The 14,673-nt window shown below is 42.8% G+C and overlaps 1 protein-coding gene across 1 annotated transcript in view; it reads right to left on the reverse strand.

Annotated features, from left to right (window-relative positions):
* LOC115370410 (calsyntenin-2) overlaps positions 1-14,673 on the reverse strand; it is a 241,943-nt gene that overhangs the window by 89,435 nt on the left and 137,835 nt on the right. Inside the window, exon 3 of the mRNA XM_030067424.1 lies at positions 8,829-9,024. Coding sequence (XP_029923284.1) covers positions 8,829-9,024 — 196 coding nt within the window. The remainder of the gene's footprint in view (positions 1-8,828; positions 9,025-14,673) is intronic.

A 14,673-nucleotide genomic window follows, 5' to 3' on the forward strand; every position in this document is an offset into this window, starting at 1 on the left:
CCAGGGGTGCAGGAACCATCTCAACACCATTAAACAAAACAGATAACGACTGGAGCCACGGGGCTGGATATCTGGATAAAAGTAACAACAAGCTGCATCACATCAAACAGACGGACCTATATCTGAAATCCCTTTTCCATCGGTCATGCAAAATGAATCCAGGGGTGAATCAGGCAGCATAAAAATGTATCAAATTCACATGTAAATGCAACCAACATTTGGGAAAAAAACAAAAAAAATAGAGGTAAGCGAGACACATTTGGCCATATTTAAGTGCTAAGTGGAGCATTTTTAAAGCAGCAATAATCAAAATTGCTGAGGTTAAATTTAAGTGAGTGCCATTTAGACTCATCTGACAAAAAATGTGGAATAAGCACATAATTTGATTGTTGAGTCCACAAGGTTCTCATTGTCAAACTAATTAACTTGCAAATTGATAACTTGCATGCTTATTGTATGCTTATATTTTTCTGTCAGTTGAGTGTAAATGGCTCTCATCATTCGCAACTTCAATATACTCTTCAAATTAATTGTGATACCATGGTATAATTTCCATAAACAAATGAGACCATGCCTGAGACAAGTGGTAGCCTCTATCACATACCAGCTACATTGTGAGAGTGTTTCTAAAATTAAAATCCTTAGCTGGGGATAAACATGCTGGAAGTGAGTTTTACATCCGTCTTTCACTCCTTCCACCATCTGCAATAGTGAGAAACTCTGAGAAGCTTTAGCTGCTTTTGCACTGGAGGAACAGTGCCCTCACCGTTTTGTGCCTTTGGTAACAGCTAAGATGCATTTCATGAGAGAAGCTACTAAAACATTGAAACTATGGGGATAAACAGTGTATATGTGTAAAAAAAAAAAAAAAAAAAAAAAAAAAAAAAAAGATCTAAATCCATCTGTAACAGTGTGTAATGTGTGTATCACATAATGTGTATTATTTGGCGACATACAGATCAGATAGCACTGCATTCAATCTGACAGAGCCTCCCACTGTGAAAACAAAAGTGAAGCTTAAAATTCTGTTATTTGCCTCCAGTTTGCATGACTTACTGAAATTATTAATAAAGTATTAACAACCACTTTTTAGCTGCATGAAACTGCAAAGAATGCAAACATCTGGAACCCAATGGAAACCCGCCGCCTCAAGCTGTCGCCTGCAACATATCGTAGTCCCCCCCCCAAACAGCCCACCTGCAAATCTAATTGAAAGCTCCTGTATTGGCGCATGTCAACATCAAGCAGGCAGCAGGCATCTCACACTTAATTCAGAAAATGGATGGTTAAAATACTCGAGGATGGGGGACAAGTGAGATGAGGCTTTTTGCTGTGAGTTGATGCAAGGACGTAAATATTGCAGGAGGAAGTGACATGCATGGCAAGTGAAATCCAATTTCACTGTCTATCTGGAGACATGCTATAATGCCAGATGTGAATCTAATCCAGCTAAATCATATACGGACACGGTCTGCATACGAGACACATCTTAATGCCAGGTGATGCATGTCTGTGCCAGGCAAGCATTGTTCTCATCTTATTTCATCATATTCATCTACATTCATTATCTACTGTACACTCAGCTACACACACAGACAGTGTAATACGTCGTAATTATTGAACCTCCCAACGCACACACGTACACACAAACATCTCCTCATCCAGCACAAATGCAAAGGACTCAATTAATCTTTGTCAAGAATTAGCCGAGGGGTTGAATCATCAATTTCCTCGTGTAAGACTAGAATGCAAATAAACATCCCTAACTATACCCATGGGATGAGATGTACCACACAGGACAGGACGGTAACCTCATCAATATGCAAGGAAATCCCACATTCGCACCGACTAACACCCTGCAGCGCTACCTCACTACTACACAGGGGGCGGTGTAATCTCAAAATAAGGTCGTTGTATTGCAGGGTAATCCTATTCAATCTTTAGCTCAATGTTCCACCTCGGCTCCCCTACATCTGAGGACACCTGGGGGCAACACACACTCCATACATCAGATAATATAGATCCCACATCACTGATGGATGGAAAGCCTGGGCTATCAAACAACAGATCGATGGAGAGCTATGTAGAGGAAACGATATAAAGGAAGAGGTGTTGTGATCATTCAATCGCAGGTGGAAGGGATTCCTTTACCTTTGATAAAACATTATATGCATTTTGTCTGCCAGCGCCCGAGTGAGCGTCCACGTGTGGACATGCAGCAGAGTCCGATCGTGTTTTGAATCTCGGATGGGAGCCGGTGTCACTTGCCTTTGTCTGGTAACTCAAGCAGACAAGCACAGATGGTGCAGTTCCTGGCAGCGCATATTTATAATTGAAACACTGAGACTATATTCTCCGATTACATTATGTTAGTTGAAGATAAACACCATATTCCTACACCAGAGGTAATTTCTTTTCTTTTTTTCCACCCCTCCGCAATAATAATCACATCAGGTTCTGACAGAATGAGGTTTCACTCATATTAACATCAAATGTGACAAGCATGAAGTTAAGATGCTTGGTAGAATAAAATGCAGACACACTGATGGAGCTTAGTATTCCTGTACTATCTGTAGAGTCCCCTGGTCTCCTCTGTGGAGAAATTTATCATGACAGCTTATGCTAACAAGCCACAGCTTCTGGCCCACTTCTTCCCTCATAAGAAAGTTACTTTTTTTTTGTTAACATTGAGTGTGTGTGTGTGTGTGTGTGTGTGTGTGTGTGTGTGTGTGTTTGTCCGTGTGCATGTCTGCCTGGATATTTATGTGTATGGGCATGGTGCTTGCGTGTTTGGCTGCAAGAGACCGGTTTAGAGATGCACACACCGACCTATTCCCAACCACGCTATTTGTCTTATTTATATGTAAATGTAGGTATATCAGTATGAGTTTGACTCAGCATTTAGGATGTGTGTGTTTGTGTGTGGGTATGTGTGTGTGTGCGCGCGTGTGTGTCCTTCATCATGGTGTTCGGTGAGATAATTAGCCATTCCAAACTGCAGAGAGGTGAGGACATCCAGCCCTCTAAGAATCACTAATGACGACTTTAATAACTACGGCACTGCCGAGTGCATGCAGGGCGCATGTGTGTGTGTGTGTGCCTGTGACTGTGTGTCTGCACACATGAGAAAACATCTGTGTCTGTGTATCTACATCGCAACTACATTTGTGTCTCTTGCACACACACACACACACACACACACACACACAAAACCCTAGTGGTAGCTCACCTTGATGTGCATGCATTACAGCCTGACAGCCTCCTCGCACTTAACCCCTGGGGCTGTGTTAAATAAATGTGTCGTGGTTGGGTGCAAGTCCGCAGAATGATTATGAGTATGACACTTTTAGTCAGAAAGTAAGATGTCCCTTATGCCTAATTGCTCCAGAACGACAGTGGCACCTTGCACAGGTGAGGCTATGTGGGAAAGGAACAGGTAAAAACACCATGCAGAAAGTTACCGTGTTCAGATGCTAATTAGTGAGATTATGGTCGTGGTTTAACTGAAGTCTTTGCTCAAGTGCCACTGTGCACCAGTTGGACTTGAGATTCCACTTAAATTTTGAGAAAAGCCATCGAAAAAACATTTTGTATTTACGCTGTTCAGGTTTGTTTTGTTAAAATTGTCATTGTGCAATCCTTGTTTGATAATTGCATGTAAATGCAAAAGGTAATCCTTGAGATTATTTGATTTTAGCAGTGTTGCGTAGGTCTGTGAAACTTTGGCTTCACAACAATCTCAATTCAGTTTGATTCTTGATTTAATGGTTTGCAATTTAACAACAAAATTTCTTTTCTGGAACAATTTGGATCAGTGGGCTTGCAAACTATGATTCGAGACAACAATTTGAATCAGTAATTTTAGCCAGAATTTTACACGTGCAAGAATGTAAGACTATTCATTTGCTTCTGAAATGTGACAAAAAGTTTGGAAAGTTAAAAAAAAAAAAAAAAGACAAAAGAATTACTTACACATTATTTCTCTAAAAAAAAAAATCTAATTCATCATATGCTGTCAAATCAATGCAACATTACATTTTTTCTTTTAAGAATTGTGAAAGAATCAATTCAAAGCATTTCATATTGATTCAACCTGAAGTCAGAGAGATTCACTGTATTCATTTCTTTAGGCAGATAAATGCAGAAAGAAGATTGTTGAATCAGCAGGGTTTACAGATGCATCAGTGCAACGAATGAATGACGCTCTGATGAAGGCTCTGTGCCGAAACACACAAGAGCTTTTCTGTTGTGATGTGAGCCAAAGTAACAGGTGGAATGTGAGTATTTTGTTCTCCTTGACTTGAAAATGTCTTTATTTTCTTAGAGTTTTATGTTGTCAGAGTCCTGCCGTCTCTCCACTGTGAATCCTATTGTTGAAGCGCAACCTCCTTTTTCAACTCAATGAATGAACTGTGCCAGTCAAACACAATTTTCCTTGGATCTTCTGTTGATGAAGTTTGAGTTTGTGCAGGTTGCGCTCTTCACTTTGCCTGTTAAGCCACGGTGGCTGTAGCTGTTCATACTCACTACCCAGCTCTTCTGTTTATTCAAAACAAACCACTGTTGTTTCTGCCGGAGCTGTGCAATGCATCACCTCCCAGAGGCATTTCCCTGGGAACGACCCACAAGGCACCAGGCATCTGGGACAAGAAATCTTAAAGGCTGTATGAGTGCTGGTTTATATCAATAAAGCAACAGAGAGTTGCAAAATGGACATTTATTTATCTAAAATGACACAGATTATTACTTGAATGGCAAGTTGTTTGAGTGCAGCAATTCAAGTAGTTACGCTCCCGGGCTGTTGTGTAAGTATTTCACGGAAAATGTGTGACATTTTCAAGTCATAAGTGAACGATGTGCTTTTGAAATTTTGTGTTTTGGCATATTATGTCTCTGCACCAAACAGGCAAAAAACAAACAAGAGTGGACCTAAACTTCCATCTCTGCATGCATAATTGATTGAGGGTGCAAGCTGATAATTTGGCAAGGACCAGCCCCAGTTTTTTATTAATTTATTTGATTTAAAAACAGAGTGGAGCAGATGCAGACTCATACGATTAATGTTTTCAGAGTTACTTGGGACTGAAGCTTCCACAGGCAGCAGAATGCAGGGGGCTGATTCAGACTTGGCAGATGTATGTGCATTGTTCGGTCTGCGCCCCAACACAAAAGGCAATTATAAGCATCACAGTTTATTAGACCCTCTGTTGCTATGGTAATCGCTATGACAAAGTGCACGAGTGCAGGAAGATAACTTGAATGGATCCGCAGGATGATGCAAAGTAGCACTCTCATTCAAGTTGCGCATGTGCTGATGTGCAAACTTCGCATGTCGGACACACATGTCCTGCCTCTCCTAGAAGTTCTCCTGCATTTGGACAAAAGCTCCCTGACACCTGCAAATGATGAACAGTATCCCAGAAATCAGCAATGCTGGTGATGTTTTTTTTATAGAAAGTGAGAGAGAAACTCCTCCATAAAAATCTCATTTCTCATCCTGATTCGCCATTCCTCTGTGAATACTGGCCTAATCATTTTCTTGCTGTGGGCGGGCTTTATCGTTCTACCTCCGAGAGTGTCACTTGCTCACACAAAGCCACAGCTCCTGGCGGTGAACTAGATCCATACCTACCTGAAATCAGTTTTTCTAGGGTGGGATGTTTTCAGACAGTGCAGCCAGAGCACTGAGAGTGGGTCCAGCTTTTAATGCACATTGACAGAGACACTGAAAGAAAGAGGGACAGAGAGGGAGAGAGAGAGAGAGAGAGAGAGAGAGAGAGAGATAGCAGGAGCCAGCTGAGCTGAAGCCAACTGAGAAAACAAAATAAATAAATTAAAAAAAGAAAAAAAGAAAGGGGAAAAAAAACAAAACAAAGCAGGAAGCAGAAGTAGGGCGACTGCCAGCAACAAGCACAGCAGAGAAGAATGGAGGGTAGAAAGAATTTAAAACGTGTCCCATGTCACTCCTGATCCTCTCCCCTGTCCTCTTTAGCTGCTAATTTTCTTGACTGCTTTCCGTCTCTGCCGCTGACGTGTCATGTGTAATTTGGGCACAGCCTTAGGCAGAGATTCTTCTTCCCTGTTCCCTTCTTTCTAAATCGGAGTGAGCAAGCCAGCGGAGCACTGAAAGGCCAGCCTGATCCTCTGAGAGTTGCCAGCTTAAAGGACAGGCCATTTAAAGTGTCTCCAAATACACTCCCCCTGCAGCGCCTGACTATACAAACCAAGCCGGGCCTGCGTCACGGTGGGCTGTGAGTTATGTTGATATAAAGTAATAGCGTGACATAACACAACGACCGCGTGCGTCAAAGGGATATGAAACATGACCAACAGCATGGAAATAGAAGCACAAATCCATCATCCTCTTTACCTTACACACACACACACACACACACACATGCACACACACACAAAAAAAACACACACTAGCAACACAGCAAACAACCTAAATAGAAGAAGATACGCTCTATCAAATCAAAACTTTCACCCACTCTTGAAAAGTTCTGCTTTCAGGTTTGCTGTGCATGTGTGTGTGTGTGTGTGTGTGTGTGTGTGTGTGTGTGTGTGTGTGTGAGAGAGAGAGAGAGAGAGAGAGAGAGAGAGAGAGAGAGAGAGAGAGAGAGAGAGAGAGAGAGAGCATCTATAAGCTGCCTAGAAGATGATAGATTTCTGTGCTTGTCCCCTAGCCGGCTGAGGTGAGTGGGTTGAGCCATAAGACAGTGAAGGGAGATGTACAACACAGAGCGAGCAGTAACGACAAAGTAGTCCACTGAAAGGCTGTGGAGAGAGCAATTTCAGACAGAAGCCGCACTCAGGAGAGCCAGCAAGTGTGACAAATTGTTTTTATCAGTTGACCTCTTTAGAGGAATCTACTGTTGTTTGCAGAGGCGGTGGTGGTTGCTGAACTGCATCTGTGCTGGTGTAGATGGTTCTTACTGTATATCCTATTATTTGAGATCAGGCTGTGGCCAAGTGAATAGGAGGAGAGAGGAGCATTCGAGGACAGAATGTGGAATATATTTTTAAATTATTGCTTTTTTAAATGCATTTGCATACAGTTTGTCATGAAAAGATACAATTTTTGAGGCTATCTGTACCCATCAAAACAAAAGGCTGATTTACTCCACTGGTTTCAAGTATTTGACAGAGCATTAAATTGTAAAGGCATACATTACAATCTCAAAATGTATTTTTAAAGCCCTGTTTGGCTGTCACATCAGTCAGTCCACGGACCACAAGATCAGACGATATATTTCACAGCGTGGAAAAAATTCTTTTAATAGTAAATCACTATAGAAACAAGGACTTGGGATGTGAAAGACGTGAATTCGTAAGGCATCAGGACTCATGAAGAGAGATGAAATGTGATGGTGGACGTGCTTATATAACAAGAGCTGACCTCATAACTTCTTCTTGGAGTCGGGCTAGATCCTTGGATTCATTTACTCTATATTTATCCGTCCAACAAATGGTTTTCTGTCATACTGCAGTGTGCTCAGTGTTACCACCACTTTGATTGGACACTATAGAAAAAAACAATATAAGTTTACCTCAGAGTTTCTTCCACCACAAATCTCACAGTGCCGCTAGACGCCACGGCTCTCGTTCATCTATGACAGCCAATTAGAGTCTAAAGTGTTTTAAGGTAGTAGAAAAATAATCTGAGATTGCACGTTTATTTGTGCAGAAAAGCCTCTAAACACATTTTTCATAGTTATCAACAAATGTTTCGCTCATGTTTGTCAATGTTGTTTAATGTTGTGTTGAAACACATTAATTCTTAATTATAAATATAATTTGCATGCACACAGTTGCTGTTTGTCAAATCTGTGTGCACACGTTTAAGTGATTTCCGTTAATAAGCAACATAAACACCGATCATTCTCATGAACAGCACATAATATTGTTGGATAATATGCGCTGTCTAAATTATAAATGGTAGCACTTATAGTTTTAACTATTGCAGCCTAAGCATTTTTTTATTGATTCTAAAAGGCCTTTTTTTTTTTTTTTTTTTTTAATTGTGCTCCTTGCTGCTCTTTCATTAGATAGATGACAGAAAGCTTTTCAGAGCACTGTGCTGTGCAGACGCCTTGTCAGAGCTGTTTAATTTATATACATTTTCAAGCGTAAGTGCAAAGTAATCATAAGTCCAAATTGATAAATCCCACTTACTGCTTTTAAAATGGTCTTACTCATCATTTACATACATACTACTTACATGCAGTGTTGATTAATAAAGACCTTGTGGTGCCCAGTTGCATATATACAATCAATTTGCATGCACTTAAGCACACACACACACACACACACACACACACACACACACACACACAGGTCTAGTTAGACCAGTGTATTGTTGTGTGAGAATTTTATCCCTATTGGACTTCTATCAAAAATCCGCCAGTGTGTCATCCATCCCTTATTTGATGGGTATTATGCAGTTTGTTTGATTTATTAATTTACTGTTTAATTAAGTAACACTTGGAAGGCTTTACGCTGAATTGAGATGAGGTTGACATTCTACATAACTGTGTATCATTACATTGTTATTCTTATTCTTATAGGCTGACCCATCATCTAAACACTGTATCCTATTTTCCACCCGGACTAGATAAAATTTGCCTTTATCTGCTTTATTGCTATCTCTTTTAAAATTTGATTTTATATTTCTTTTGGCATGAATATTGTCAAAACCAAAGACATTGAAATTAATATCAGAACAAAATATCCACTATCGGCAATTTCTAGCCAGAAATATGGGTATCCTATTGACCTTGGTAGTCACACCTTGCTGTCTCCCTGTCCCCTCTGTCTTTCTTACTTACTTGTGGGACTTCTTGCCCTCCGTGCCCCCGGGGCCGGAGCCGCAGTCGTGGGCCTGGATGATGAAGGTGTACTCCTTCTGCAGCTCGCAGTCCACCAGGCCGCGGGCCCTCAGCTGGCCCTCACCAGACGTCCCGTTCAGCACCACTGCCTCGAACGGAGCCTCCAGCCCGTGGATGTTGAATGCACAGATCTCCCCTGGAAACCAGACAGTAGGGAGGGAGGAGAAAAGAGAGAGAGAGAGAGAGGTCAGTGTTAATCGCTGCTGGAATCTAGGCGGAGATGGAACAGCACGCCTGCGAGAGTTCACTGCATTGGAAGAACTTGATAGAGAGAATATGGTCCTTATCAACATCTTGCTTCACAGTGACACAGGTCTACACATTTACACCTGAGAGCTGCCCAGCGATACCACACTCGGCTCCTCTCAGTAACTGTATTAGAGCGGCTGCGGGTTAAGTGCCTTCCTCAGTGGTAACTGTGAGGAAGATAGTGTATATTGCAGCAGCACTGGGCTGGTATAAAGACGCTCTGTGACACTAACTTCTCATTGAGTTTTCCCTGTGCTCAGGCACCCTGGGTAATTCCTGTTCCCATATTAGGGCTGTGCCTGTAGTGTCCAAAACAGACAGAGACAGAGAGAGCACAAAGGCAACAGCAGCAACTCACACTGGAGTTTTATAGGTCAAGGTCACATTAGTTTCCCCCCCGCACCAACACACTCACTTATTCACTGTTTAATTGCTCTAGTGAAAAAAACCCAAGGTCGTTCCCACCCTAATTCTGCCGCTGTTTTCTCACAATAAAGCAAAAGAAACCAGAAACATGTCGATGTCCGCTGCGGCTCACCTAAAACAACCGGCGGATGTGTTACATTACTCCACTGTATCTACGACAGCTCAAAGTCACCCTTGCGCAGAGACAGAGAGGAAGAAAATCCATTTAATCCACAGTGAGTGGTAGACAAGAGCAAAACAAAAGAGCAAAGAGGCAGCTGACATTTATTAGCACGTTGGATAAAGAAGCGGTCCGTTTTTGGAGTTGGCCAGGCAAGTTGTGCTTTTTTTTTTTTTTTTTTTTTTTTTTTTCGATGCTTGACGCTCCCTCACACTTTCACTAGTGGGATTTGAGGAAATCACTTAGCGCGCCGGGCTCACAGCCTGACCTGTGACGGCTAATTGCGCTGATATCACTTAAACTAACATGAAAGACTAAATTGGATTCCCAAGGAGCTTTGTATGCACATTGCTCCTGGCGAGTTCCGATAAGAGCAACTTTATTTTCTCCTGCCTTCCCCTTTCTCTCCCCTTTCATCTGCTCTGTCTTAATCCCCCCACCACCACCATCACCACCCCCCCTTGTTGGGTGGGTGCAATGACAATTTGTCCATGGAAGAGCTATAGAGAGAACGATAAAGAAAGAGAGGACAGTGGGAGAGTGGACAGCAGGAGACAAAGCAAAAAAAAATGAGAGAACGGGGGGAGGGGGCTACGCGGTCCGTGCGCCGCAGAAAGGCTTCCCCTTTGTATTGCCTGAACAATGACTTATCGGAGTTAAATGGCCCTCACAATACAGAGGAGCGTGGCTTGCATGATGCGGCAGGCAGAGAAAAATCATAAAATGGCATCGAGCAAACGGTGTGTGACGAGGAGCGAGATAAGATGCAACAGTCGCCATGTGAGGCTCCTCTCAAAGGCACGCCGCTGTACAAAAGAGCCAAATGGAAAATCCATCACTGCTGGAGCAAGAAATAAATCCAATATACACAGGCAAGCGCAGAAGCTTCCCATCAGGCTGAATATGCTGAGGATATGCTAATGGCATACGGCCATGGCTGAGGCTGGGTGGCCCAAACGCTCTTTATGATTTAATTCTCAGGGAGGGGGAGAGGGCGGGGAGAGGGTCAAGGTGAGCCGTGCCGACTGAAGACGAGGACCTCCCGCTTTTCAGAGTCCAGTAAACACACACAAACAGCACCGGGTGCAAGAGGCATCAAGCTGCTGCCTTTTTTTGGGGGGCTTTTTTTTTTCACCCTACTATCGCTTCACTCCAGGTCTGATAAGTGCTCTACCACCCACTGAGAGGGAGAGATGGCTCACGGAGGGGCGGGAGGGGGGTTCATGAGGATCGAAGCACTGGCCCCGGCGGCGGTGCAGGAACAGATGTTGGGTGGCTAGCACTTGGCACAGGCATAGAGCCTGCAAACGCTAATTGCCACGCTAAACTGTTAGCTAAATACGTGTCTCCGTGTCACATTAGCCCTTTATGGGGTAGATTTATGGTGAGAAGATGCCCCATTCTCTTGGGCAATCAAAATCCAACAAATGCAAACTAATGAGAGGAATACTGTGGTGCAAGTGAAGGATCGGCCGTTTGTCTGTTCATTGATTTGCTGTTTTATTATTCCTTCTTATTTAGTTATTTGTCATAATCATCCACTTTTATTAACCTGAGCACTCAAAGGGTGTCAGAAAAGTCTGGAGTCTCTCTGTTGTTCTCATCACTCTTTTCTTCACCTCACACTTGGCCAAGCAGTCCAAGCCTCTCCAAACAGTGGTATAGGTTTGAATCAAGGTTATATTACTTTTGCATTTTTTTTTTTTTTTTAAATATCTTTTATATCTTATTATTTTTATTTCATTTTAAATTTCACTAGTTTTACTTTGTTTTTAATGCAGGTTTGCTACTTTAGTTTTATTTTTTTGAAAATGAGATTCCACTATTCTTAATACCTGATATGATACCACAGCAAAAACAGCACTCTCTTCTATGTAAAGACTTTGTATAAAGCTTAACAAGTAAATAGAAATGTTCTGAGATTAAAAAGTCTGCATTAGAATAAGAACGCTGAGTTGAAATTACAACACTGGCCTGTAGCCTCTTCTTTGAAAAACAAAGCAACCCAAGAAAATAGTGGTTTCCAATTAGAAGAACTACATGAAATGTCCTGTAACAATAAATATAGCTCTAAGCATGGACTGCAAATTCAACAAGTATTTTAACATATAGGCTAAGGCTACATTAGAATAAACCCCCTGGGTTACAGAGTGAGGTATGAAGTTGGGTCAGTGCTAAAACATTTGAATTGATATGGTTTTCTAAATTTCAGTATTGACTTGCTATTGATTGTTGTGACATCCTTAATTCAGACGGTAGCTTCCCTGTGATTCCAGATTTCCAGACTTTTTAAACACCCTGTATTTGTCTTAGTCCTGCCTCTGCTGCTGCACGGAGCAAATTTCCCCATGGGCATCATTAAAGTTTCATCTAATCTGATCTAAATGAGCGACTGGCTATTAGTCAGTGGAGACGGTCATGCAGCCGTCGTATCAGTGTCAGAAGTCGCACGGCACTTGACACCTCGAGGGCGTCTGGCACCCGTCCACAGCAGACTGTATCTTTGAGGACACAGCGCTCATTATCAGCGATGCCAGAATCACTTTAACTGGCATTAGTGGCCTGTGTTTGTAAAGCCACAGGACTGTAACAAAGAATGGGGGGCCACAGTACCTTGGGGGCCCCAAGTCATTATCAAAGCTGACAGAGCATTGCTGATGAGAAAGGCTGGACCAGAATGCGCGCACACACACACACACACACACACACACACACACACACACTGCTGTTTCATGAAAGGATGCTCACACACGAGTGCATCCATTTGCACAGCGGCTGTTGACTGAGCGTTTGAGTGAGATATGGCAGTGGAGATATCAGCCAGGAAACAGTTGCACCGATGAGAGTGAAGAGAGGAGGAGGGCAAGCAAGATAGCGGGGGGAGGATGAAAGAAGGAGTTTGGAACGATGGGAACATGGCCACTGCCTTAGGCCAGCTCTGATCTCCCTACTGGAGAGTGACCAAGGCACAAACGCTCACACACACTCAAACCATGCCAGTTCGGCAGTCCTAATCGGAGCTGACATGCCTTTCATCCTCCTACTGTTGGAACACGCGCTGGATAGACAGCAAGTAAATCAGATTACTGGATATCACACTGTTATTCAACAGATTTTGGACCAGACTTCAGTTTGCTGGCACCGAAAGGGAAATCATAGTTTGTGCTTACATTACACTGATATTATAACCCAGCGTTACTTGTAAATCATAGGTATTTGCACACTAGTAGCTCTGTATTGTGGATTTAGGCAGTTGTTGCGATTTCACCTGCTTTTCTAACTTGAATTTTTCATGAAATGATCTCGTGTATTGCTCACCCGTGTAGCCTGCTAATTCTCAGTTTAGTCACAAACACACACACACACACACATGCACTCACACACACACACACACCAGGCCTCTCAGCTGCAGTGCAGGGATAAACTGTCAGCCTTATAACTCTGCAGTGGGCCGAAATTGAAAATGCTGTAATTATGCTCTTCATGAAATTAGCCAGCCGAGAAAAAACACAATTGAGAAGCTGTCCATTCTGGAGATAAGGATTAATACTAATCAAGCCTATGTGTTGTGACTAGAGCGCATGAAACCTGGAGTGGTGTGTGTGTGTGTGTGTGTGTGTGTGTGTGTGTGTGCGTAGGCGAGTGTGTGTGTGTGTTTGGAGTGTTGGATGGGAGATTTTTAATTAAAGGCGCACTTCTTCAACAGTCACACGGCTGGGGGTGAGGGTGGTGGGGCGGTGTGTGTGTATGTGTGTGTGTGTATGTGGGGTGGGGGGGGGGGGCACTCAGACATGATTTGCTCGACCTCGCTCAACTGGCAACCGCCAACTCCATCCCACCCCCTCCCTCCAGCCCTCCTCTCGTCTCCTCACTGTTAATTACATTAAAGGCTCCTCTCACACAGTTAATGACATCCCGCTGTCTCTCTGACAAAGCCAGCCCCCCACCCACCCACCCACCCACCCACCCACCTCTGTGTGTGTGTGTGTGTGTGTGTATGTGTGTGCCTGGTGTTAGTGTGGAGGGTGGAGGGCTGAACCTGTCAATCAAACCGTGACATCAAGGCTATCTGCGGGCTGTCTGAGTGCTACAGACTTGCACTTCCTTTGTCTGTTCCCTCACATTGGACAGCTTGACAGTTGTCTGACAAGCAATCAAATGCTTTCAGTTTCTTGCAGTAAAGGAGTGAATGAATGCCATTTTTTTTCTGCCATGTGGAACACAGTCTGTGGCCAAGAGTGAGAAATTAAATGCAGGAAGTGTGGTGCAGAGCTGCAGACTGGATCTTTACTGCAAAAATATCCATCTTACCAAGTCACTTAGTCTACTGATGAGTTTTAAATCTCATTTTCCTTAAAATAAGTCGGGGAAAAAAATCATGTGTCGTGATTTTCTTTTTTTCATTTGTACCCACGGCAGGTACTCTTGAAGTAGCAATATTATAAAATGAGGTGAATCATTGTACCAGTGTTACATATACTTTATAATTTCACTCAAGGAAGTTTTAGTAAAAAGTCCAACTATATCAAAATTTTATCACTCCAATATCAGATCCTCTTCCCCATTTAAGACAGAAAGATTTAAGACGCAATATTAGACAGAATGACTGGTTAAAATGGATTGGAATGCATAATTCATGTTTTTCATTTCAATGTTTGCAACATTAAGTTGAATGTGGAGTCCTTTCGGTGATAGTGGCTTACGAGGCAGAGGGCCGTGCCCCTGCCTCGTAATATCCTCTGTGCAGGCATTTCACTGGACGGCAGCCTTGTGGGTCCAGACAACATCAATGCTATTTCATCTCAGCAGCTTGAAAGGTCTATTAGCTCTGCCAACTCTGTGTGATGCCTTACACCTACCCTCCCATGTCAATAAAGTTAATCACAAACCCCAGCAGGCAACATGTCAATTACTTCAGCCTGGACCAGGAACAGGGCCAAAACACGGTCG

The sequence above is a fragment of the Myripristis murdjan genome, chromosome 13, assembly GCF_902150065.1.
Source record: "Myripristis murdjan chromosome 13, fMyrMur1.1, whole genome shotgun sequence".
Lineage (NCBI taxonomy): Eukaryota > Metazoa > Chordata > Actinopteri > Holocentriformes > Holocentridae > Myripristis > Myripristis murdjan.